Raw genomic sequence first — 25,352 nt, forward strand, 5'->3', positions numbered from 1 at the left:
CACCTTGCGGCTGCCCCCAGCCGTCTCCCGGCGCACCGGGCAGCCCCTGGGCAGCGCTGGGTTCCTCCAGCCCCGCGCGGCCGCGGCAGCCCTGCCAGCTTTGTGATTGACGCCAAAAGGGGTTCGCTTTGCTCCAGCTGTGGTCCGCACTGGAGTAGAAAATAATTTTTCCAGATCTGAACTGATCGCCAGGCTGGTAGCAGCACCTCTGTATCAGTTGTCACCTTGCTTTTTTGGAAATGTTACCACATGTGCTGCATCCAGAACAGCACCCTGGGGATGCTGCCACTGCCCTGTGAGCCACAGGTGCATTGAGGGTGTAGAAACCCCAAGGGCCTTTGCTGGGCCTTCCACCTACTGCCATCAGGGCATGGCAAAAGCAGAGCAGAAATGCCTGCTGGTGCAGCAGGGCAGGGGTGCTGCTCCCAGTGCAGCTCAGCAGTCCTTCACCTCTCGCAAAGAAGTGCAGGACTGGAAGAAGTTCAGAAGAGCCATCCAAATAAATTGATGGGGAGAGAGAGAGAGAAAAACCATTACAAACCCCCACATTTGACCATTTAGAACCTGAACCTGGCCTCTTAATGCTTAAAGGTTGTAAAAAATGCTAGGGTGGGTGAAAAACTATTTTAAAGAAATGGTACATAAATATGTAGAATGATACATAAATATGTAGAAGAGCAATGAACTGTGCACTGTGTACACAAGCAGGAGGGGACCACAAGCTGAGACACAAGATATGGTGGTGCAACACCTCAGTTCAGGTTCCAAGGTCTGCAAGGCTCCTCCTGGCCTCCTGCAGCTGGTGTAAGATGGCCCTGGGCAGGAGCAGGGCTGTGGGAGGAGGAAGTGCATGATGGCTGGTCAGATAAATGCCCCTGCCCACTCCCTGTTCCTTCAGCTCTTTAAACTGCAGTACAAAATTACTTCTGCACACAGAGGTGCTCCTGCAGGGCTTGCTCCCAAGCTGCCAAGTGAAATGGTTCCTTATGGGTGAAGGGGAGGGGGCAGAAGACGCCCCATAATCAGGATTGGTGCCCCCAAGTACCATGTTCCCTCTGCACAGTGCAGCACCTGTCCTCTCCAGCACTGCCTGCACATCGCTGTCTCTAGGCTGCTCACATCACCTCAATCACAAGGTGGCTTAATGCCACAGGATGCTGGAGTGGCTCAGACACTGAGATTTCCCTGCTGCAGGCTCAGGACAGTCATAATGTCCCTGGACAAGCAAGTCTAGAGCACCTGTCTCCTGCCCAAGCAGCCGAGCACAGCAGTGCTGCTGAGCCCTCAGGAACAGCTCCACAGGTGAGGCTCACCTGCTGCTGGCTCACCCTGCTGCTCCCCTGGGCTCTCTCTGGACAGTGACCAGTCCCAGGGGCACTGTGGCACTGACCCAAAGAGATGCACCAAGATGAAGCCAATGGCTGCACACCAGACAGAGCTTCCAGTGCAGAGCTCAGTGCCACAGGACACTGCAGACCCCAGGAGCACACCAGGGCAGGGCAGGGTGGGATGCCTGCATGCAAAGCAAGCTTGTTCTGAATTAATCAATGAAAAACTGTGTTTGAGTGCATGGCAGGAAAGTGTGCAGTGCTGGCTTTAAGAGAGGACTTCACACTTCAGGTTTTAAGAAATTAGGATTATCTCCACATCTTCTACCTCATTCTCACACCACAGAGCCAGCAGGGAGGGAGGGACTGGGGCCATCCTTGTGCCATCAGATGGGAATGACAGGAGGGACTGGGGCCAGACTGAAGCTGAGATAGAGGATTGCTGCACCAAAGTAGAGCAAAAAGCCTTGTAAAAAAGGGCAGGTGGCCAGTGTCTCCCCCATGGGAGCAGAAGGACAGGAATTCCTTGTTGGCTCTCCACCCATCGGCATCTCTGAGATAACTTCATCAATGAGATGTGCTCAGTACCTGGGCGTGGCTAATTACTGCTCCACCCCCCTGCAAACCTCCTTCCCACTGTGGTTCCCACCTGGCATGGCATGGTCAGGTTCCAGGGACCCTGCAGTGGCCACCCAGCCAGGCCTCTCCACTGCCATGGCCTTCTCCAGGGCCATCTTTGGGCCAAGCTCAGGCAGGAGCCCCAGACTGCAAGAGGCTGCCTTGGGTGTGGGGAGAGCACCAGGGAAATGCACAAGCAGAGTTTGTCACCCCAGCTGCTCACAGCTGCCCTGCCCCAGACACATCCCCTGTCACTGTCCTGGGATGGGGCAGGCAAGGACACAGGCATTCACTCAGGGAGGAAGTGCAGAAGCAAAGGACAAGAGCTGTTAGAGAAAAAATGCTTTAATAGGGAGCTGAGTGAACAATAAAGAGAAGCATTTAATTTGATTTTTTTCCTCTCACATTTTTTTTCCCTTTTTTTGGTGCATCCTCCACAAGGAAGGTGTCAGGTCCTCCCTATGCTCTGTCTCTGCAGCCTTCACAGCCATCCATGCCCACATGGGAAACACCCTCACTGCCAGCCCTGGAGGGCCAGAATTACAGCCTCCACCCCACACCACTTCCCCCAGCTCTCTTATCTGTCAGTGCCTCATTGCCAGTTGTAAACAGAGGGGTTTTGAGCCTCAGCTGCCACAACTCTTTAGAGTCCTTCCTTATCTACTTGCATGTCCCCATCCCAAACCACACATTCCCCATTTTAGCTGCCATGAGAGTTGTTTCATTCCTGTGCATTTGTAATGAACTGCATGTGCCACCTGCTAACCCCAATTAAAAGGGAAAAAAGCAATCCATGGTTGCTGCTACCTGCTTGCAACATTCCCTGATGCTGCACAGGACTTGGGATACCTAATCAAGCTCAAGAGGAGGCCAGGGACATCCACATTCTGTATTTCTCCAGCCTGTTTCAGTGAGTGGTGGCATTTTGGGAACTGGGGGCTGCTTTGCTGGGAGAACAAGTGAAGTGGGCACCTGCACTGGGGCCCAGGCCTGTGTCTGGCAGGGCAGGCACAGTGCCCAGCACTTGAGGCAGCTGTGGGCATCTTGCTGCAGTAATGTGAGCTTTGAGCAGGGTTAAAGTTGATGGGAGCTGATTTCCAGGCAGGTGCCTTCATGGAGGGAAGTGATTCAAGAGCTCTCTCATTCTCTACCCTCTTCCTACCGGTCTTGTTTAAATTCTGCTTTGGCAGCTGCTCTTTTTGCAGGTGCTAATTTCAGCAAAGTGTCAAGAAATCCCCAGAGATGATGCTATTTACAAGGCACAGAGATGGCACAGAGCTAGGTTTGGTCTGGTGTCACCGCATCTCAGCCCCTGCTGCCGCTGCTTTCCTCTCGCATCAAGTCCTGCGGGAAGAGGAAGGCAAGTGTGAGGGTTTGCTGTACCTACAGCCCTTCCAGGATGGGGGATGTTGGCTGTACCTACAGCCCTGCCAGGATGGGGGATGTTTGCTGTACCTACAGCCCTTCCAGGATGGGGGATGTTGGCTGTACCTACAGCCCTGCCAGGATGGGGGTGTTGTACCTACAGCCCTTCCAGGATGGGGGATGTTTGTTGTACCTATAGCCCTGCTAGGATGGGGGATGTTTGCTGTACCTACAGCCCTGCCAGGATGGGGGATGTTGGCTGTACCTACAGCCCTTGCAGGATGGGGGATGTTGGCTGTACCTACAGCCCTTCCAGGATGGGGGATGTTGGCTGTACCTACAGCCCTGCCAGGATGGGGGATGTTGGCTGTACCTACAGCCCTTCCAGGATGGGGGATGTTGGCTGTACCTACAGCCCTGCCAGGATGGGGGATGTTGGCTGTACCTACAGCCCTTCCAGGATGGGGGATGTTGGCTGTACCTACAGCCCTTGCAGGATGGGGGATGTTGTACCTACAGCCCTTCCAGGATGGGGGATGTTGGCTGTACCTACAGCCCTTGCAGGATGGGGGATGTTTGCTGTACCCACAGCCCTGCCAGGAGCAGGGGATGGGAGGATGGAGCAGGCTGAAGGCAGCCAGTTCCTTGCAGAAACAGCAGCCATGTGAGGGCTTGACTGTCACCCAAGAAGAGCTGGGTCCTGCCAGGGGAACTGAAGCCCCTGAAGGTTTGCTCTGAGCCTGGCTGCAGACAGGGAGGCTTTGTAATGCTCAGGAGGAAGGGGAGGACAGTTTTGCAGAGGGGAGGTGCCTTTCTCCATCACAATCACCTGCAAAAAGACACCCAACACATGCAGCCCAGGGAAATATATCTGTGTGGACAGGCTAGGAGGAGATGAGCAGCAAAGAGAGGGACCAGCTGAACTTGGCTCAGTCTGACAGTCAGTTCCTTAGCACTAACACAGACCCCACCCAGCAGGAATTTGCCATTTTCTGGGCCTGGGGCTTCTCAATTGGAACTTGAAGAGGTGATCTGCAGAGCTGGGTGCACAGCTGCTGTGGGCAAACAGGCTGGAGGCTCCTCTGAGCACTGGAGGGTTTGTGCAGTCACAGCTGGGTGGGAAGGGGCAGGATAAGAAACATCTCAGTCCATGGCTGTTCCTCCCTGCCACCAGCAGCAATTCACACTGGGAAAAGTGCAGCTGGGATAATAATAACCAGCCATGCAAAGGGACCAATAGCTCTCAGCACTCTCAGGGCAGATGCCCAACAAATTATTCTCCTCCAGGGCAAAACCATTTTTATTCTATGAATGATCCCTGATACATTGCCCAGTTGCTGCATCCTTGCTTGCGGCAGCAACGGCACGAGAGTCTTTAACAGACACCACTGGCTGGTTTCTGCAACTCACATCATGGACAACTAAACATCTTCCATGGCTGTCCGGGGGAGGGGAGAGGAGTGATGGAGACCTGAAGCAGGTCCTTCCAGCAGGGCTCAGGCTCCCTGCCTGTAAAGGAGAGCCTGGAGGCGTTACTTAATAACAGCCAAATGCAGCAGGCTTTATGGAATTCCTGACAGCCTCACAATGCCCACAGCTGCTCTCCCCATCCCTGGCAGGGATGCTGCTGCCCTGTGCTGGAGCACTGGAGGCATGGGCTGGCTGTGGGCTGCCTTGATGCAATTTCCTCCGCAGCAGGGGGAGCCTCGCTGCTGCAAGGGCACGGCAATTACAGCGCTGTGTCAATGACCCTCAGCCTGTGGTGCCCACTCCTGTGTGTGCCTCATTTCCTCCAGAAAATGACAGAGCAGAGGGAAGATTTGACACTGTGACCAGGGCACCACTTCACCAGTCCACACCAGGGTCACAGCAAGGTGTTTTGAAATCACACTGTCTTTTAGAGAATTGGTTGCTATTTTTTTGGTCCTGTACCTTGGTGTCTGGCTTGTGCCTAGTGTGACACCATCAGAAATCCTGTTTCCCTGCATCCTTCACTAGTCCCAGGCTGTCCCTGGGTTTGGTCACATACAGCCTTAGTGGGAGCCAAGCACACTCTGCCTGGGCTGCACACGCCTGTGGAGATCTGCTGGCTGCCTCTGCCTAAGCTGGAATGACCTTGGGGCCACAGAGCCCCACAGGCTGACTCTCAGGGCTCCTCACCCAGCCCATCCCTGCAGGAGCAGGAACTCTCCTCGGAGCGGGTCAACACCTGGCTCTGAAAGGGAGGCAAGGGCTCAGCAGCACTCTGCCCACACCTGGGGCTACCTGGGCAGCACAACCCTGCCCAGAGGGACCTTTCCCCATCCAGGGCCCAGAGATGTCCCTTTCTCGATTATTCCCACCCTGCCTGGGGAACAATTAGGGGAACTCCGTGGGGAACACGCATTCCCCCTTTCCCCTGGCCAGCCGTGCTCCAATCTGCCCCTTCCAGATGGAGCAAAGCCCATTCCGCACCTCCCACCGCCCACAGCCAATGACTCACAGGGATGCTGCTGCCTCATCCAGGCAGTGCTGCCCCAGAACACACTTCCCGGCGGGGAAACCTGCCCAGCCGCGGGGAGACAAACCGGTGCCGGTGTCCCCTGGAGCCACGGGCGCCCGCGGTGCACGGGAGGAGCGCGCCCGGCTGGCCCGGCGCTGCCCCTTTAAGGGAGGAGGAGCCGCTCGCAAATTTGTGAATGGCTGTCCCCGCCCCCGCCGCGCGCGCCGCCCGTCCGGCCAATCAGCGCGCCTGCCGCAGGCTCGCGGCCCGCGCACGGGGCCCCCTTAAAGGCGCGGCGCGGCCCCCCCCCCGCCCCGTCCCCACACGGCCGCTTCGGGAGCCCCGAGGTGACCTTCAGAGCCGGCCGCAGGCGCGGGATGAGGAGCCGCTCCTGAGGGCAGGCTCAGCCCTGCCTTCCTCTAGAGTGACACACTAGCAACACAAGCCCTGGAGGGTGGTGCTGGTGGTGAGGGTGATGTGCCAGCTTCCCTCACCCTGAGTGCAGGGCTTGGGCAGGGATGGTCAGGCCGGGACACCCACACTGCCAGAGCACACGGCGGGGCTGAGCTCCCCCCAAGGCCATGGGCTGCCAAGCCATGGTGTGAGGGAGAGCAGGCAGCTGGGAGAGCTCTTTGATCACCCCACTCCTGTTCTAGGCCAGATCACGAAGGCAGGAGCGCTCCCACAGCAGCACAGCACTAAAGCTTACGAAATCTTCCTGCAGAAACACCCCACGAAACTCAGCTGTGCAAAACCTACTCCTGCACAGAGGGGAAACAGCTGTGCAGCATGTGCCAAGGGGAGGGAATAAACAGAGCAACAGTGGGATTGCAATAAACCCAGCTCCAGGTCTCCCCCCCTCCTTGCTCTGCCACTGCTCCTCCCTCAGTCTGCTCTAGGCCAGGCTGTGAAATGATCTGGTCTAAAAATACTCCTTCAAGGGGGGGACAGCCTGGCAGGACACTGCCGTGTTTCCTGGACACGTGCAGGTGGGGAGCTGGTGGTGAGGCTGGGCAAGCAGAGTTGGCCAGGCAGGATGGTCTCCATGCCAGTGCTCTGGGCACAGACTCTGGTGTACCTGAGCAGTGCCAGCCCCTACAGCTATCCAGGCCACAGACTGCAGGAGGCTCTGCCTCAGCCTCAGTACTTGGAATAATTTTTAGGTGCGATGGCAGCGAGACTCCTACAAGGTGCTTTGTGCCTGCAGGGCTCTGGCAGGTGCTGCCCTGGGGTGAATCCTTGCTTCCTGCAACAGGGCAGGGACTGGCTTGAAATGCAGCCACTGCTGCAGCCATGCACTGTTTAACCCTCCCAGAGCAGGCACAGCAAGGCAAGAGGAGGCAGCACACAGCAGAGAGCACCTTTCCAAGGGCTCACGCTTGGATTCACAAGAGGGATGAATTCCAAACCCAGGCTCATTTACTGTCCTCCCCCTGCACTTCCCCTAGCTCCTACCAATGCTGAGGATAATACATCTCTCAGTGTAGCTTGATACTGATCCTCCAAATCCTAAAGACCATAAACCTTCATGAGCAGTTATCGTGGCTGCTTTATTTATAACAGTGCCAGTACTGCCTCTGCCACCAGAATCCTGATCTCTGTCCAGCCTGATGCCATTAAGATGCAGTGACATTCCCCCAGCTCCAGCACTCCAGATAGAAAGCAGCTGGCCTGCCAGGCTCTGCCTTCAAGCTTGGTTTGTTTCTATAAAAATGGCGAGGAGAGCTTGTTTGTTTTGCAGAAATGCACCTGGGGGATTTGTCCTCACCCTCCTGAGGTGCTGGGGTGGCAATGTGAGGGGTGGAGGAGAGGGTGGCACATCCCATGCTCTGGCTCCACGTTTCCTGATCCCCTGGTGGGTCTGTGCTACAGGAGACAAGCTCCAGCACTTTGCTCTGGTTGCAGCAGGAATATGGTCAATCACCTGAGGAGGGAGAGCAGGGAAGGAGGAACCTGAGAGCTGCTGTGTGGACCCTGCATCAGCACATCTGGGAAACTTGATGAGCAGAGCAGACAGAGACCCAGCAGAGGCAGTGCAGGAGCTCACAGCTCCTGGCCAAGACACCGATGGGGCTGGCCCCTCATCAGTCCCCATGCTGCTAGAGATGCCTGTGAATGGTCTTGGTTCTTGATTTCAGAGCTGCACATGGAACCCCTGAGGGTGAATCTCATCAGTGTGCAAGTTCTCCAGCAGCTGTGCTCCCCTGGGGACAGGCAGACACAGACACTACATGGAGGCAAAGCTGAAGCACTGATCTGGAGGCAGGATGGATGGATGGATGGATGGATGGATGGATGGATGGATGGATGGATGGATGGATGGACTCCAAGCCTGTCTGGATGGCTCTGGAGCATGGCTCTCTGTTGGACACTCCCCAGAGCCTCCCCCTCACTGTTCCCTTTCTGCCATTGCACGGGGAGAGCTGCATGCACTCACACCATCCAAATACCTTCAATACAGTGACAATGACTTGGGTGAATGGAGACACCACATCCATCAAGATTTTCCTATGCTGCACAGCCAGAAACACCTTGTGTCTGGTCTGCAAGAATCTTCCTTTTTCTGCTGGTTTTAGACAAAAAGTCCCCAAGTAGAGTAGGAGTAGGTGACCATGCATGAGATTTTGGTTTGACAGCCTGGTGGCTCTACTGAATTCTTCATCCTCTGCTGAAGCTGGATATGGAGTTGGGAGAACTGAAGTCTAAGCATGTCCATCTCTGCAGCAGGAATAGCAAGAGCCTCTAGTAAAGCTGAGGCCATTCAACCCCAAAATGTCCACTGAAGTGACAGCTCTTACTGACACAGCCCTTGCTGACCCCCTCTTTGAGCAGCAGCATCCCTGGGACACAGGCTGCCCAGCTGGGTGTCCCTGCTGCTCAATCTGTGTGTGTTACTACAGACACACACCCTCTTGAGTTCAGCACTTTGGCTTCTGAGCCTGTGTCTGCAATGTCAAAACACAAAATCGCTGGAGAGCACCTGAATGCCCTGAAGCAACCTCTGGGCACAAAGTGGCTCAAGTGACACTGGGCAGCAGCTTCTGGGCTGGGGGTTGCTGCTTTTCTTCTCTGCTTCTCCTAAAATAAACATGCTCTCCCTTTTGCATGGGGATGCAATGGGGAGGGGAGAGTTCCCCAGGAGCTGGCTGCTTCTGCGGTCCCATTGCTCGAGCATTGGGCACTTCCTGGGATTTTGGGGTTGCAGGGCCGATGCTGATGGGCTCAGGTCGAGATAAAGCAGTGGCCTGGTAAAGTCTGGCCTGCAGCAATGGCTTCAGCTGCCTGCCCAGTCAGCCCACAGAGAGGGCATGGGGTGGTGGGGACAGCAGGGCACATGCAACCGAGCAACCTGACAGGGGCTTCTTGCTGGGGCTGCATTCACTGTCAGACATTCGCCCACACCAGAGATCTGCTTCATTTCCCTGACGCTCCTCGCTACAGCAAACAGCTCCGTGGTGCTTCCCCTCTCCTGTATCTCACAGAGAAAATGGAGAGCGGCGAGGCTGCAGCCAAGGCAGGGGAGCAGAGAGCTCACAGCCGGCATCTCCTGCATCTGCCACACGCCCGTCCCATCCTGACCCTCCGCTCCCGCCAGGCAAAGGTGCACGGCACGGGAACGCCCTTCGGTCCGGCCAAAGGCACACTGGGAAAGAGGGAAAAACACTTGAGAGAAGGACGGACAAGCAGCCAGCCGGTCGCCACGCCGGCGGCACAGCTCGCCTTTCTCTGCCAAATGCCCCGGGGAGCTCCATGGACCTGTATGGCACTCGAGCCGTGGGTTATGGGCACAAGGATGCATCTTCTTGTGCAGCAGAGAGGGCTCCTCACACCCCGACACTGCGTTTCTGCCGGAGCTGTGCCCTCCCTGGGACACAGGCATGGGGACCGGGGCATCTCTGGCCTCAGCCCCGCCGGGCTGGAGCGCAGACCGCCCCTGTCACCCTGCGGGGCGCTCAGAGACACCGCACACAGCCGGAGCAGCACCGACCCCTGCCAGCGAGCTCTCCCGTTCACCGGGGATTGCGGGGCACGCATGGAATGCCTGTCCTCTGAGGCAGCCTCCTCGCACTCTCCATCATATCAGGACCTGCTGTTGCTCCGTGTCAGCTGTCAGGCCGAGGCAGGGCAGAGCTGTGAGCTGAGGAACGCCTCGGCAGGCGGGAGGGATGCTCGGGGGCGGAGGGGCGGCCCCGCACTGGCGGTGACAGGGATGGAGTCACGGCGGCTGCGGAGCCGCGCTGGGGAGCAGGAGAGGGTGGCAGGGGAAGAGCGGCGCTTCCTCGCAGGCGCAAAGCTCTGCTCATCAGCGGCATTGTTCCTCTTTCATTTATCTTTACAGCTGGCTGCTCCCTGCACGGAGGATGAGAGCGGCGTTTGCGGAGAGCAGCAGCCTCCTTGGCAGCCTGGGAGCGCAGGCGAGGGACACCGGCCACGGGAGCCTCCTCCTGAGTCTTCCCGCAGCTCACAAGCCCTGAGCAGCCCTGCTGAGGCAACCACAGGGCTCGGGAAAAGGCTGGAATTAAGGATTCAGCAAATAAAACCCCATAAGCCCCAGAGCTCAGGCAGGGTTTTGCCTCTATTAGCCTCAACAGGGCGTTTTATCTGGCAAAGTCCCTTTGCTCTTGCCCCGTTGAGAGCTGAATATCCACTTTGCCACGGAGAGATGGTTTCAGCCCACCAAGCCTCAACAGGAAGCACATGTTGTTGCTGTATTTACCGGCACCTCTTCCTTTGTAGCAGCCATTTGCACGCTGCAGGGCTCTTCAGAGCACACCCATATCCTTGCCAGCAGGCAGAAATTTCCTGTTCCTGGAAGCATTTGTGTGGAGAGGCAATCTATTTGACATGCATCTTCCTGGCTGAAGCAGGTCATGGTAGCTTTTGCTCTGTTAACATTGGTGTGGAGAGCTGTGGGCAGGGGAGAGGACAAAGCCAGGGCAACGGAAAACTTATTTACATTGATGGATGCAGTAAGAGAATTGCACTTACTTCAGGTAGGAAAAGCCAGTTCATTGTGTTGACTTTCATCAGTGGCAGGGTGTCCACTAGAGCTCTCATTCCTGGGCTGATGGCACCAGGGTGGCAGCTGGCGCTCCCCTGCCCTAGCATTAACTATCATCAACTTATAAAAGCTTCCCTGGTTCTTCCAAATGCAATTTTCCAGCTCAGGTATTTTTCTGAAACCTGCTTTGGAAATGCCTGTGGCATAAAAAGCACACACTGAAGGCTGGAAAGCAGTAAGTCCCCATGGAGCAGGGCAGGAGCTGGCTGTGTAGGTGTTGTGCAGCCCTGGTGCTGTCCTGCATGCTGCTGCTGTTGAGAACTGACACGGGATGTGATGCTGGCAGGAGCTGAGGTGTCCTCAGTGCCTTCATGCAGGAGTGAAGGAGGAGAAACAGGGCCTGTGCTGTGGTCCAGCAGCACAGCCTGCCCCAGGCACCTGATCCTGTCTCCTGGGGAACTGCTGGAAATGCTTCCCTCTGTCAGGGCCAGGCCTGTATTCAGCAGTGAAGGTGACATCCTGGGAAAGGCTCTGTGATGAAGAACTCTGCATCCCAGCACAGGGGCTGCTGCAGAGCAGCTCTGCTCGAGCCTGCAGCTCTCCAGCACTGCTTGGCTCCAGTTTGCAGGAAAGCTGCTGGGTTTCTGCAGAAAGCCAAGTTTCAGGCAGGACTACAGGCATGGCACTACCTGGCACTGAACACTACCATCTTCACAGCTTTTCACCTCCAGCTCCCTGCTCTGCCTGCAGCCATGCTGTGAAATGACCATCCTCTGGGATGGAGGAGGTTGCAGATGAGAGCCCTGCCAGAGCACAGTGCCCCCAGAGTCCCAGTCTGCCCACCCAGGTCCCCACTGTTCCTCCATCTCAGGGCAGTGAGCCCCTGCTCAGGGCTGGCAGCTGCAGCCCCTGAAAATGGGTGACCCCTAAAGCTCCAGCACCTGGCACCAAGGACTGGCCCCATGCTGACACAGGCTAGGAAAGAAGGAGGCTGGAAAGAATGACAGGAATTATTTCAGGTCTGGAACAACCTGCCTCAACAGCGAGCGAGTGAAGAAGCCAATCTGTTTAGTTTATCTAAGGGAAAGTTAAGAGGGAACTTAGATGCATCTATAAATACCTACATGTTGGGAACATTCTGATTGCCAAGGTCCTTCATCCTAGCAAACAAAGGCAGCAAAATTTCTTTGCTGCTGGGAGCTAAACCAAGAGAAATACAGGCTAACAGTAAAATACAGATTTTTAATGTGAAGGATAAATAATCACCAGGCCAGCCAGGCTAGGGACAGAGCAGATTCCCCATTGCATGAAGTCTTACAATCAAAACTACGTGTCTGCTGCTAAAGGAGACATTGCAACTCAGCCAGACATTTGGGGCTGGATGCAAGAGCTGGTGTACTTCATGGCCTGGGACAGATAGGAAGAAAATCCCTTAAAATCACAACAGAATCTGTTCCCAATTGCTCAGGCTCTCACCCCCTCCTAGGTTTTGCCCTGTGATTCCCCTGATGTGGTGTTTCCCACCCACTGGCAAATGGAAATCGGCAGCCAAACTCATCTTCTTGTCATATTCAGAAAACCACTGTCTCGCCCTTCAAAAACTGCTAAGGATATGGTGAGTGATTGAAAATGCAGAGAGAAACAAGAGAAAAGGAGAAATTAAACAGTAAGAGAAAAAAATGGGGTGTTACCCATTTTATTGCAGTTCAGAAAAAGAAAGGAAACATTTAAAAAAGGACAGAAGAGAGGCAGTGCAATTTTTGTATTTAAAATACTTTGGAAGAATACTTAGACTTAGCAAACAAGCATTATTTCAAACTTTGCCAAGAAAAACAACATTTTCATATAATTTTAAATCTGTGGTGAGCTCCATTCTTCCTGGCCACTTCATCCTTCCAAAAGTGCATTTTGCCCTTCACTCATCCCTAAAACTCCCCTCAAATGCGTAGCCCAAAGGATTTTCTTGCACCAGGTGGAGGCTGGGCTTTACGATGCACATCCAAATAAATGGTGTTTCCAAGTAAATAAGACAGCAGAGAAAAGCTCCCAGGAAGCTGAGGAACGGACCTGCCATTTAAGAGCTCAGAGAAAAAAATATGGAAATCTGCAACGTGGGAGCGTGCCAGCGCCGGGGGCGAGAGGGACGGGCCTGGGAGGATTTCCAGCTCCAGCAGCCTCGTTATTCCTGCGCCACATCCACCTGCCCTCCCAGCCCCGAGGGCTGACACCACTGCTAAGGCAAGGGGATGATTTCAGCGCTGTCCTGCCCCTGGCACAAGTGACTGCTCGATTTTCTGGTGAGAGCATCAGCACAACAGCCAGGAGGACGCCCTGCCAGCCCCAGGGGAGGGACACGGCGCGCCCGCGGTGCCGGGAGCGCGCGGCTCCGGCGCCGTGCCCTCAGTGCCAGGCAGGGCGGGAGGTGGCGTGGGGCGCACGGAGGCTCACCTGGGGCAGGGTGCTGTGAGAGCTGAGCACCAGGCTGCACACACTGGCTGGTGCCTCTGTCCGCCGTGCCGTCACCCTGACCAGCCGTGGCGCTGTCCCCGCAGCGCTGTCCCCTGTGGCGAGCCTCTGCTCACGGTCCCAGGAGCAGCCCTGAAACCAGACAAAGAGGGGAGACACGTGGGTAGGGCAGGGCAGCTGCCTCCAGGCTCTCCTCTGCTTCTGGAAGGGCCAAAAGGAGCTTTTCCCCCTGGTGCCTTTGATGGGCATCCCCCCTCTCATGCCTCAGCCTGCCGGGCACTGGCCCCAGGGCCAGCAGGGTCACTGGTGGAGGTTTGCTGGCCCCAGACTCTGGGACTGTGCCATTGCTGGGCTGCATTTCACGTTTCAGCAACATAAGACATCTCAAACACATTTTTTTAGGGAAAGAAGGAGGGATTTGATGGTGTCAGTGGCTTGGGCTGTGTTCAGTGCCAGTAAGCCCTGCGACTGGATGCTTTTTTCATCCCACTTACAGGCAGGGCACAGGGGAAGGAGCAGGGGCACTGCTCACACCAGCTGTGCAAGGCCCACAGCTGCTTCCCTGCTTGTTTCCACATTGATTTTTCAATGTCCTTGTTCAATCCTGGGGATGCATAGACTGGCCTGGCCACAGAGACTGGTGGCTATTGCCAGCAGAATTCACTGTTGGGTGGATCAAGGCTACAGGACACCCAAAAAAACCAAAGCAGGATCCCACTGCTTATGGCATAACAGCTTTTAAAATTTGTACTTAAACACATACTGGAGTTGCAGGTTTGACTTTAACTAGAGGGACTGGCAATGTGAAGGGTGTCAAGAAAAAATGTGACTAAAGTGGCTCCTGAGTCAGAGGAACACAAATATCTCCTGCAGTGATTGTGGGCTGTTTTGTCCTCCTTGTTCTTGATCCCCAAACTCCTTTAAAGTGTTCTTCCTTAGTTGATATCGTTCAGCTCCATCTTCCCTGTGTGACACTTAAATTTGGAGTACCCCCAGGTAGGTGATGGGAAGCCAGTTCAATCTCTGAGGCAGAAAATGGTGTTTATCTGATAGGGTTATTTCACTGAAAGGAGGAATCCCTGAATTTTTGCATTTCTGTACTAGATTAGGGGTATCCTACAGCATCCCATGGCAGGGCAGTGAGTGGGGGATGGAGGCAGGAAGTAGGGGATGGAAAGAAGGCCTGCAAAGACACGAGGCAATTTTATTTGCCTTGGTGCCTTTGAGATAACTGAGACCCTACTGCTCAATTCCTGCCTCTCCACCTGGTGCTGTATCTTTTAGAATGCTGTTGAAAATTGAAGAGAATGCAAATAAGAGAGACACAAGTTATCTGAAAGCTGGGAAAAAAATCCTGAAAAGGGAAATTTGAAAGACTCAACCTACTTCACTTATCAAAAGTGGCTGGATCAGAGAGCTGAAACGCCTCCATGGGAGACAGTGTCAGACAGGAGCAAATAATCCAGCTGTAACTGCAGAGCAGGAGCCAGAGCTGGAGCTGTTCACATTATGAGTAATTCAATTAACACTTGTGAACCAGGGAGGTTGCCTCATTAATGAGACAAGCTATTACAGAGAATGTGTGGGAACAGCCTGGATGTGATCTGGGCAGGCTGTGGTGGCCAGCAGCCCCTGTGCCCCTTGAGATCCTCTCAGCACAGGAGTGTGCAGGGTCTGACCCTGCAGCACCACGAGGGTGGCTCTTACCTCAGGCAGGGTTTGGGGCTCTCTGGGTGTGACTGTGGAGCTGGGCTCGCTGTCCCCAGGCTGCTGCCTGGCTGTGCCATGACGTGCATCCAGGCTTGGAGACTGCTCGGGTGCAGAGCGCAGCGTGAAATCGTAGAATTCATGGATATCTGCAAAACAGCAGGAGAAACATCCTCAGGACCAGGGGGCAGCCTGATGCCTGACAGCAGCCTCTGTGGGGTGCAGCACCTGTGACCTCCACTCTGCCCCCAGGGTCTGAGCCCTCGGTGAGAGGCTGGCCCCCTGGGAGAGGGCTCTGCTGGCCCCCTGTGCTTGCTGTGCTGCCCACCACTCGCCCTGTTCAAGGCAGGAGGTGTAGTGGGGTGCCTGGCTCACTGTGCAGTGCCCATGGCTCTGGAAGGCATGGGAATGTCCACAGAGCAGTGACCACAGAGGCCAAACTCTGCTCAGCAGCATCAATCCAGCACCCAGCCCATCCTGCTCTCCTCCAGGCTGTGCCAGCTGTCCCTGCTGCTCTGACAAGCCTCCTGAACCAGGCAGTCCCTGCCTGCCCTGACTCTGATGGGCTATTCCCTCCCCATCACAGCACCCCCAGCCTGTGGAGGGGCTCCCTTCCCAGGGGGACAGGCAGAGAAGCCACAGGGCACTCAGTGTACAAGCTCTAAAGCTGATGACTACAACTCTGTTGACCCCAGCTCCCTCCCTGGTATCTCGCCTCTTCCCACCTGCACACTGCCACAACAAGTATCAAGCACCCTCATTCTGGGCTCCAAGGACCTGAGTCTGCTGCTGTAAACCACAGTGGCTCTGGAGAGAGACATGAAAATGGGGTATGCCAGCCCTCACTGCTCAGACACTTATGGGGTGAGACTGGGACCTGAGAGCAGCTGCCCAGGTAAAGCTCCAGAGGTGGGAGCCCAGCCCCTCTCCTAGCCCAGCCAGGAGGATTTTACCCTCTCCAGGTCACACACAGAGGATTCCAGGGAGCAGAAGGGCTGCAGTGGGCTCTGCTCCTCCCTAAGGAATCTCCCACTGCTGCACACTCAGGCAGCTGCTGGCCCCTGGCAGCCCCCAGTTATCTCCAGAGCCAGCACCTCCAGAGTGGTCAACATATCCACTGCAGAAGTGTTTAATTTCAAAAAGGAAACTACATCAAAAGTGAGAACTTGTTTTGATGAAGAAACTGAAAGGGGTAACAAAAGCTTGTGGGAGGCTCTGAGCCTACTTAGAGAGACCCACTGGGACATCAGAACAGACATGGAGTGTCTGGCTGGAGGATACTGTAAAGGCAAAAGGCAGGAAAGCAAGGCTTGACTGCAGAGGAAAAGAGGCTATTGAAAATGAGAAGACACTCATCTAAACTGCTGAAGCTGCATCTAAATGAGAAAACCAGAATGGATGGTAAATACTGTCAGGTTAAAGGTAAAGCTCCAAGAGGTCAGCCAAAAGAGTTTGGTAAATGCCTTCCAAAAGCCATAAAAAAAGTCATAAATCCCTTCAAGCACCTGGGAACAGGAAGCCTGGCAGAGCCTGCAGGGCCAAAAAGTCAAGGCAGCATAAATGAGCACTTGAAGCAGGAAAAGGCACAGCAGGAACCTGAGATTATTTTCTGTACCTGCATCTGCTGTGGAGGAAGCTGGAGAGCCCCACTTCTGTGAGTGACTGGAGGGGCAAGCTGTGGCTCTCAGCTTGAGGGGGATGTGGCCACTCCCATGGCACTCCCTGGGAGCTCAGGGATGAAACACCTGCACTTGCCCTCCAGTCTGTGATTTCTCACCTGAAACTATGCCACAGCATGGCGTCATGAGGTATTAAACACCCACATCACAGAGATTTCAACAGGAAATCTGGTGAGCACTGGCAGTGCAAGCAGGGACACGCTGGCCACTGCCTGAGGCTGGTCCCTGGCTGCAGCAGGATGCTCTGCCTAAGCAGGGACACAGCAGCTGCAAATTTGTCTCACAGGTTCATCAGTGAAGACCTGAGAGAGGAGGGTCTGCTGAGCAGGGATAAGATAAGTGAGGAGGGTCTGCTGTTCTCAGTGCTGAAAAATACTGAGACCAGCTTGACCAAACTCTCAGATCCCACCATGAGGACATTCAAGACATGCTCCCTGACTGGAGCTGGGAGCAGCAAGAATGTGCACTCTGATATGGAAGTGAGAGTCAGGAGTGATGAGAAGAAGAAATGAAAGAGCTGCTCGCACCTTTTTCAGCACAAAGCTTATTTTGCTGACTAATAATCTAAAAAATGCACATGACTGACAGTCAATCACTTTATACTATAAAAGGCAAGTCATACTTTTACACAGTGAGAACTTCCATCATACCTCCCTGAGGTGTGTGAAGATCCTTCCCTTGGGTGGGGACACTCCTGAAGGTCACTCCTCAGGCTGAGTCAGTGATTGGCCCTTGGTCATTGATATGGGTGAGTGACATCAATCTCACTTAGTAGTTGTTTAGCTAGCTTTAATATAATTGCTTTAATATTGCTTCAAAAACAGTGCACTACACTAGTAATTATAGCTATCCATATTGTTTAGTAAATAATTCTGATTAAGCTCTTTTTTTTTCTCTAATCCTTATCATTATTGTAATAAATTTAAACAAATAATTTGATACCTTTATATAAATACATTAGGTTTATCATCCTTAATCCTGTGGGACAAAGTTGTATAAAGGTTCAATTACACCTGTATAATCCTTTAGACATACACCATTGACAAAGTCTGGGGCTAAATTGGATCCAGCTGCACCCAGGCTCCTCTCTGAGGGTGAGTTTAGAAAGGAAGGGTGTCCTTTCTTCACCTTGTGACTCAACAGGAAGGCTTTTATAATAAACTTTGTCTGAAGCTCCCACTCTGCCCATGACACCAGGGCTGCTTTCACAGAGCAGGGCTGCACGCCCAGGCACAATTCCCCATCCTCTCTCCCAGTGTTTAACCAGGTGCCCATGCACTGCAGCAGCACATCCCTGATGCAGATGGGACAAGAGCAGCTTCAAGCCCATCTTGCAGCTCCCAGGGGGTGCCTGGTCTGTGAGCTCCCAGCTGTAGGGGCAAAGCTGATACAGATGTCACTCACTGGCAGAGCAGCTGGGTGCCCAAGGGCAGCCCAGCCAGGCTCTGTGGCTGCCCCAGGGCAGGGAGCACCGTGCCACTGCCTGGCATCAGTGCCACTTTTGGAGCTGCTGTTTTGTGCTACCAGGCTCTGTCCTGTGCCCTGGAGACAGCTGGCAATGATGGGAGGAGTGGGAGTCCCCAGATGTACCCACTGCACCTGGGACACCCCTTCTACAGCCCCCAGGCTGCCCCTGAAACCCCCCCAAACCAGACATGAGCTCGCAGCAAGCCCTCACTTCACAGTCAGAGACACTGGACTTTGTTTTCCTGCTAAAACATCTCTCCCTCTGGTTATAAAAATAATAATTGCGTAACAGGATAGCAGCAGCTTCTGGCTGCACGGATTACTCTGGGAATACAAAAAACTTTGCAAGAATGAAAACAGGATTTGAAGGGCTCCATTGTGGGGGTGTGCTGCTGCAGGCACCCCTGTTTGTCACCCATCTGCTGCAGGAACACAGCCTGGGGCAGCCCAGCTGGCAAGGAGCCTGAAGGGCAGGAAACTTGTCCCCTGAAGCAGCCACTCTCCACCTCCAAAACCCTCAGCCCAGTTTAGGTGCTTGCCAGAAGAGAGAATTGTTGCTGGCACCAGGGATTAGAGGAGTTTCAGGATTGGTGGACAGGGTTCAGGCAGCAAAGGACAGAAGTACATTTTAGGACACATGCACATGGCATTAAGGTAATATAAATATATGCTGGTTTCTCTCATTTCTTATGAGCATCACAAATTGCACACAAGTCTGCCTCACCTGTGCACTTTAAGAGCTGCACTACCTGAAAAACCTCCATAAGAGGACCTTGTGGTAGCAAAAGATGAAGCTGCATGTTCTGTCTCACAGCCCAGTTTCTGTCTGATGACATGCAAATCCATTCTGGATCTAATAAGGAAAAGTAACTCAAGATTTACAGAGATTATAATTTTTTGAACAATTTTTCTCCTGGGGTTAACACATCAGATAAATGCCATTAAATATTTCTATAGCACCAGCCTCTGTGCACTAAAGCACTGCCCTACTGCCCTTGTGCCAGCCAGCACATGCACTTCCAGAAAATGACATTTCTTCCCCAATGTGTGCACTGTCACCAGCTGCAGCACCACAGATTTACCCCAAGCAGAAACCCCAGCCTTGCAGCAGACCCATTGCCATTCACACCCATGGCTGCCACAGCAGATCTTTTCCAAGCAAGCTGCAAGTTTCCATCCTTGCTATGGGCAAATCTGCAAGAGGAGGAGTCCTCAGGGTTGGGCAGCCTCCAGATTCCTCCAGTTTTCCAGGCTGGCTCCTGCAGCCACCCGGTGAAGCCATCACACCATCCTCAGCTGTGCTGCTAGCAAGCAGGTCTTGCTGGGGTTTTGCACCCAGGGAAGCACTGCCTGCCCCTCCTCTTGCCTTTATCACATCAGGATGTCATGAGGAAACTTTTGCGGGGTAAAAGGAGCTGCAGGAGAGGACTGGGAGCCCAAGCAGCTGACAGGACTTACAGAGGTCTGCACTGGCCAGTGCTCAGGCACAGGAGAGAAGCTGAGTCCCAGAGGATTTTTGGGAGGAGCTTCTGGCAGTTGGGACAGCTGGACGCACACAAACCCTGCCTGTCCAGCTTCTCCCACTGCAAAGGGCACAACAGCCCCTTTCAGCCCCGGCTCTGGGAAGGAAAGGTCAGGGAGCTGCTTTTGTGTGCAAGCCCCATCCTCCCCAGCAGCACAAGAGACCAAGCACTTCCCCGAGAGGCTCCACGGAGCAAAGGGAAAGCGGGGTCCCCATCGCCCCAGCCCAGGCTCCTGGAGCACCCCTCTGCTGGGCTGTTTCCTTGCAAGTCACGCACTTGGCTCCACAGCCTCAGACACGGAGAGAGGGGCCAGGAGAAGGGAGCCAGCACAGCCTGTTTTCCCTCTGCACAGCCAAGGAATTTCTTTTGTGCTGAGCAGGGTTTGGCACATTCCAACAGAGCAGCTCCCGCAGCGCGGGCCGTGCCGAGCCAGCCGCGGCACCGCCGGGACAGGAGCTGTCCTGGCACGGGCAGTGTGCCCCCGGCACAGGCTGAGCCAGGGACAGGGAGGTGGCCACAGGGATTTAAAGGGCTGGGCCATGCTCAGAGGAGTCTGGCAGAACATGGTGCATGTGCAGAGCAATGCTGGGTATGATCACAGTGACTGACCCATCCAGCACAACACTGATGCATCCTGGACACAACAGAGGCTGGGGCTTCTGGAGACCCCAAAGCAGCTTATTCTTAAAAAAAAAAAAAAAAAAAAAGAGCACACAGAAAGTCATATCCCTGGCATTTTTCATGTGGACTAACTTGGCAAACTCCAGGATGTTTGGCACTGCTGGGAGCTCTACTATGGCCTGATGCATTTTGATGTTCTAACTCCAATCAGCCAGTGTGTGCTCTAGGGGAGCATTACCTGCAGGAGCAGGTGGCCTGAGGACAGGGATGGACCATGCTCACACATTCATCTTCCCCAGGGGCTGAAAAAAGCAGGGCTGTGCTGCTGAAAGGCTGCAAGAGGAGGGAGCTCTGCAGGCTAAGGCCTCTCCAGAGCCAGAAGCTTCTGGCATGGCATGGGGCAGTGAGATGGGAGCTCTGCACTGAGCAGTGTCTGTGCTCTCCTGCAAATCCTCCTCCCACACCGAGCCAGCCCTGTGACTCGGAGCAGACTTCAGGCAGAGACACAGTGGCCCACTGGGAAAAGGAGGGGTGAAAATAAAAATGAAAATAGAAATGTTCCATCATCCTTGCAGGGCCGTTACTGTGCTCCAGTGGGTTCGGACCATGGACACGAGGCAACCCAGTGTGTGCCAGCTGTGTGTGGCCATAGTGAGCACACAGCTAGACACAATGTCCATGCTGGGACAGAGACATTCTCAAACCCACACTCCAAGGGGAAGCAGGGGGAGGGAGTTGAGGAGGGGGGGCGGAAGTAATTAATGCAAATTCCTAGTTTAGGTAAACACATCTAGAGAAAGGCTCGCTCTGGCACGGGGAATTAATATCCTGTTAAACCAGTTGAAAAGGTCACCAGTAAACAAGAGACACTCCCAACACTCCCTCGTGCCAGGGCTGATGGGACACCAAGACAAATGGCTGAGAGCAGGGAGCAGGGACGCTGCAGCATCCGCCTGCCAGCCTGCAGCTGCAGCCAGCTCGTGTTCTCTGCAGCCACACTCTCTCCACAGCACTTCTGCACTGACAGCAGCACCCTGGGCCTTGGGAAAGCTGCTTTGCTGCCTTCACACAGCCACAGGGAGGACTGGCCAGCACAAGAAAGCAGCCAGGGGTGTTGGGCTAATGTCAGGTTGGTCAAGGTCACAGGCCTGCTGGGGATCCCTGCCTCCAGGCTGAGGATCATTTAGAGCAGGTTGTATAAATTAAGAGATAAGAAAGGAGATGTACACTGGCTCGTCAGTATGGGGCCCATCTGTCTTGGGGAGTGCACCCTTGGCACATTCCTGTGCTGCTGCTGGCACAGACATTCCAGCACAAGACCTTTAAATGGACATGCTGGGACTGACTGGAAGTTTCCAGGTGATGCTCCAACATGAAGAGAGAAAAAAGGATAGAATAAAATTACTCAGGACACAACATTCAACTTCATCTTCAATGGAAAACCTGAAGCACAGAGGAGCTGCTGGCAACTCATCTCTGCAGGCACAGAAGTGGAACTCAGGCTGCAGAGGTGTGAAGAAAAGGTGAGAGCTGCCAAGAGAACAGCGAGGGGGAGCACCAGGGCTGAGACAGCCTTGGGTCAAAATGCACTGAGAGTGAGCCACAGAGCACATGTGGAGCTCTGCACCCTGGGGCCTGGGTCTTCTTCTAAGAGTGCAGAGCCTCTGGGGGTGCTTTCCCTTCCACCCCACGAGGGAAACTCAGCTTCTTTCCCAGGAGATCCAGGAACAGAAACCACCAGGGCTGCATGCATTTCCCAAGGCCCACAGTGAACAGAACTTAAGGAGAATAGCAAGATAGCTGTATTGCACAGAGAAGCTGCTTAGTCCAGGAAGACTTCATTTGTCTCAATCCACATGGAGAACTTTATACAGTACTCAAAATGCCATTTTCTGGTATCCAGCCCCAAGATAAGCCTTGCTGTTAAGTCGTGTGTGAAATGGAACTGCTGGAACTGTGTGTTTCTCACAAGTACTGGTGGGTCTAAGCACAAGAAAGGACAGAGTGCCCCAAAGGAGCTTGGGTACATGTGGGTTCTCTCTTAAAGACAGAAAAATACAGTTTTCCTTCCTGGACACACCTGGGCTGCACTGCACAGGGAGTGCTCGCAGCAGGGCAGGATCCCTTAGCAGGTGCTGGATAGAAGAGGCATGGCCTGATCAAGAAGGTGTTACCCCTTGTCCTCAATCAGACTGAGGAATGCTGTTCTCTACAAACACCCAGTGACTGCAGCCCTGGTATCTCCTGCCTAAGCCCTGGTATCTCCTGCCTAAGCCCTGGAGGGGAAAGACAGCCCAGCTCCCTAGCATTGCATGCCAGGTGTTTCCACAGAAGGCACTGCTCAGTGCCCGGCACCGGCGTGGGATCAGGCTCCCAGGAAACCCCACTAAACACAAGGACTGCAAGGGGCTGCAAGGCAGGGGCTTACCCAGCAGAGCCTGGAAGAGTTCACTTTGGAAGATGTGCGAAACCTTTCCAATGGAAGCTTTTAACTCCTGCTCCTCCGGGGACCGCAGGGTGCTTTGGTATCTGGTCAGAATTTCCACTGCCCGTTCAGTGTCTGCAGAGATGACACAGGAGTAACAAGGCATTAGCATTGTAAGATGCTAAGGGAAGGCTTGAGTGCAGCCTGGAATAATGCCTCAAGCTGCCTTCCAGTCTGGATTTTTAAAAGTCAGACAGCCACAAAAGCAGCCTTCCTTACACACACCTGGGAAAGCTAACCCTGCTGAGAGCCACTGAGGGCCCACAGCAGAGACCTGGACAGGAGGAGAGGTAGTTCTGCCACCAACCCTGAAAATCAGGGGATAAAATCAGATTAACTCTGAACCCTGTGGCACTGGGCAGCCTGAACACCTCTGCCACCTCCCAGGCACAGAAGCTGTTCAGGAGCTGGACACATTCTGGTTGCACAGGGCTATGAATACTACTGCAGGAGCTGCAGCCTCCCACATAGGGCCAGATGGCTGCAGCAAAGCTGAGCGTAGGCCCATTCACGTAGTGCAAACAGCTCAGCTACAGGAGTGGCAAAACTTGGGTTGCTACAGGGTGAAGCATAAGAATTGCTGAAAGCAGCAAACAGCCGTGGGTCAGCAGGAGACAAATGGGAAAGGAACACGACGCCTTGGGGTCAGAGGAGATGCTGGTGAGGAGGGCAGCTGGAGGCTGCCATGAAGCAACATTTTGGTTAATGACTGGGCTAGGCATAGCTATGAGAAAACCCTGGACCTAAAATAGTGGAGCTGTGATCTCTCTGCCTGGACACCTCCACACTTCTCTGGGCAGACAGCCAGAGCCGCCAGTGCAGCTTCGACCTCAGATGTTACCCATGCCTCAGGCAGGTGGTGAGCTCCTGTGGACTTTCAGACCATCCCTGCCCCATCAGTGGATGTTTCCCTTTGTCACCCAGGCAGACTGCAGACAAAGAGTGTCTGTGTGAGAAGGCAGGGAAGCTGTCCCGCCACTGCTGGAGACTCATCTTTTAAACCAGGAACTCATGCAGAAAGGATGACCCTGCTCATCACAGGGCTCTCGAGAATTCAGGTCATCAAACAAGGGGGCCTGTGTCTGCTCGGGTACGTGCCACCTGGTGTCCCAGCTCGCCCAGCCTTCCAGCTTCTCCTCGGCTGAGAGGGAAAGGGAAAGGGGGTCCTCCTGCCTGTGTCACCAGCCCACACTGACTTGTCGTGGGAGCAGAACAGGGAAAGGAGTCTGGGGAAGCGTGAACAGCTTTGACTTGGAGCTGGGCTCCACACTTGCTCCAGGAAAAGCAGGGACTTCCCTGAGCTTTGTGGCAATCCTAACCCTGTGCTATTACTAAGAGCTTCCTTTTCTGCAAGATTAAATAGTGGCTTCAGACACTGCCCAGCATACCATGAGCAGGGCTGAGATGTCACTGCCTGGTCATTCCTGACTTATCAGCAGAACTAAAGAAGCTCATGGAGAGCTGGGGCCACCACACCAGGACACAAAGATTGCAAACCTGGAGTAAACTTCCCACCACAGCCCAGGCTGTGTGGCAAGAGCAGCAGGCACCGTGCTGACTCCTGTGCTGCCAGCCACCCGTGCCGGGTGACAGCCAGCTGCAGCAGGGCACTGCTGGCCACCCATACCGGGTGACAGCCAGCTGCAGCAGGGCACTGCTGGCCACCCATACCTGGTGACAGCCAGCTGCAGCAGGGCACTGCTGGCTCCCGATCTGGGCAAGTGCTGTGCACCCAGCGTGGCAGGGGGACCACAGGACCCTTCCTACAGCTCCCAAGAAATGGCACATGCTGTCCAGGGCCCACCTCCACGTGCCTCAAGGTGCATGCAAGTCCCACGTACAGGAAATCCCTTCTGGCAGAGCCTAAACCCCCATGGCCGCTCTCCTTCCTCCCCGCAGCACGCAAGGGATCCGCAAGCAGAGCATCCCACGGCCACCCACTCTGAGCCACGGCAGCACAACGTGTCCACAGCCCGAGAAGGGCGTGGAGCGAGAGCGCCCAGTCCTCGGGTCTTAACCCCTGCCTCGCACGGCCGCCCGTGCTGGGGAGCGAGGGCGGGAGGTGCCCGGCAGGAGCGCGGAGCACCGGGCGCGGTCCCAGCGCCGGGGCCGGCGGGGCAGACACTTGTTGAGCGCGGGGCCGCGGTGCCCCGGCGCGGCGGGCAGGGCCGGCCAGTGCTCTCCTTACCTTCCCGGCGGATCATCGCTCCGCCGTGGCCGACGGCCGCTCCGCTCCGTGCCAGCCCGCGAGCGGCCCAGCCGCCGCCCGCCCCGCCCTGCCCCGCCCCGCCCGGGCCGGCCGGAGCCGCCCCCCGGCCGCGGGCACCGCCTCCGGGAGCGCCCCGCCACCGCCGCTCCGAGCTCCGGGCACCGCCCGCGGGAGCGCCCCGCCACCGCCACCGCCGCTCCGAGCCCGCCGGGCCGCGGGCAGGCTCGGCCTGCGCCCCGGGAGCCGCGCCCCGCTCGGCCTCCCCTCGCTGCCCGCTGCGGAGGGCCCGGCCGGTTCCCCGCGCCCGCGGTGGGTGGCACGGAGGCGCCGCGGAGCGAGCCCGCCCCGGGCCGGTACCGTCCGGGCTGCGCCGGCTCCTTCTCCGGGCCGGCAGCGCCGC

At 55.1% G+C, this 25,352-nt stretch overlaps 1 protein-coding gene across 3 annotated transcripts; it reads right to left on the reverse strand.

Annotated features, from left to right (window-relative positions):
- Positions 1 to 2,264: 2,264 nt before the first annotated feature.
- On the reverse strand, positions 2,265 to 25,004 carry LOC118698518 (disks large homolog 1-like). 3 transcript variants are annotated; one of them, XM_036401857.2, is made up of 4 exons: positions 22,687 to 24,877; positions 14,969 to 15,117; positions 13,244 to 13,393; positions 2,265 to 3,290 (listed from the first exon to the last, which is right to left on the reverse strand). In XM_036401857.2, the coding sequence occupies exons 1-4, from the start codon at positions 22,853 to 22,855 to the stop codon at positions 3,252 to 3,254; spliced, it is 507 nt and encodes a 168-aa protein (XP_036257750.1). In that variant the 5' UTR covers positions 22,856 to 24,877; the 3' UTR covers positions 2,265 to 3,251. The 3 variants fall into 3 exon arrangements, with proteins under 3 accessions (XP_036257750.1, XP_036257751.1, XP_036257749.1); XM_036401858.2 differs by lacking the exon at positions 2,265 to 3,290 and adding an exon at positions 24,932 to 25,004 and having other exon boundaries at positions 12,476 to 13,393; positions 22,687 to 22,818; XM_036401856.2 differs by lacking the exon at positions 2,265 to 3,290 and having other exon boundaries at positions 12,476 to 13,393; positions 22,687 to 24,870.
- Between the last annotated feature and the right edge of the window lie 348 nt (positions 25,005 to 25,352).

The sequence above is a fragment of the Molothrus ater genome, chromosome 14, assembly GCF_012460135.2.
Source record: "Molothrus ater isolate BHLD 08-10-18 breed brown headed cowbird chromosome 14, BPBGC_Mater_1.1, whole genome shotgun sequence".
Taxonomy (NCBI): Eukaryota; Metazoa; Chordata; class Aves; order Passeriformes; family Icteridae; genus Molothrus; species Molothrus ater.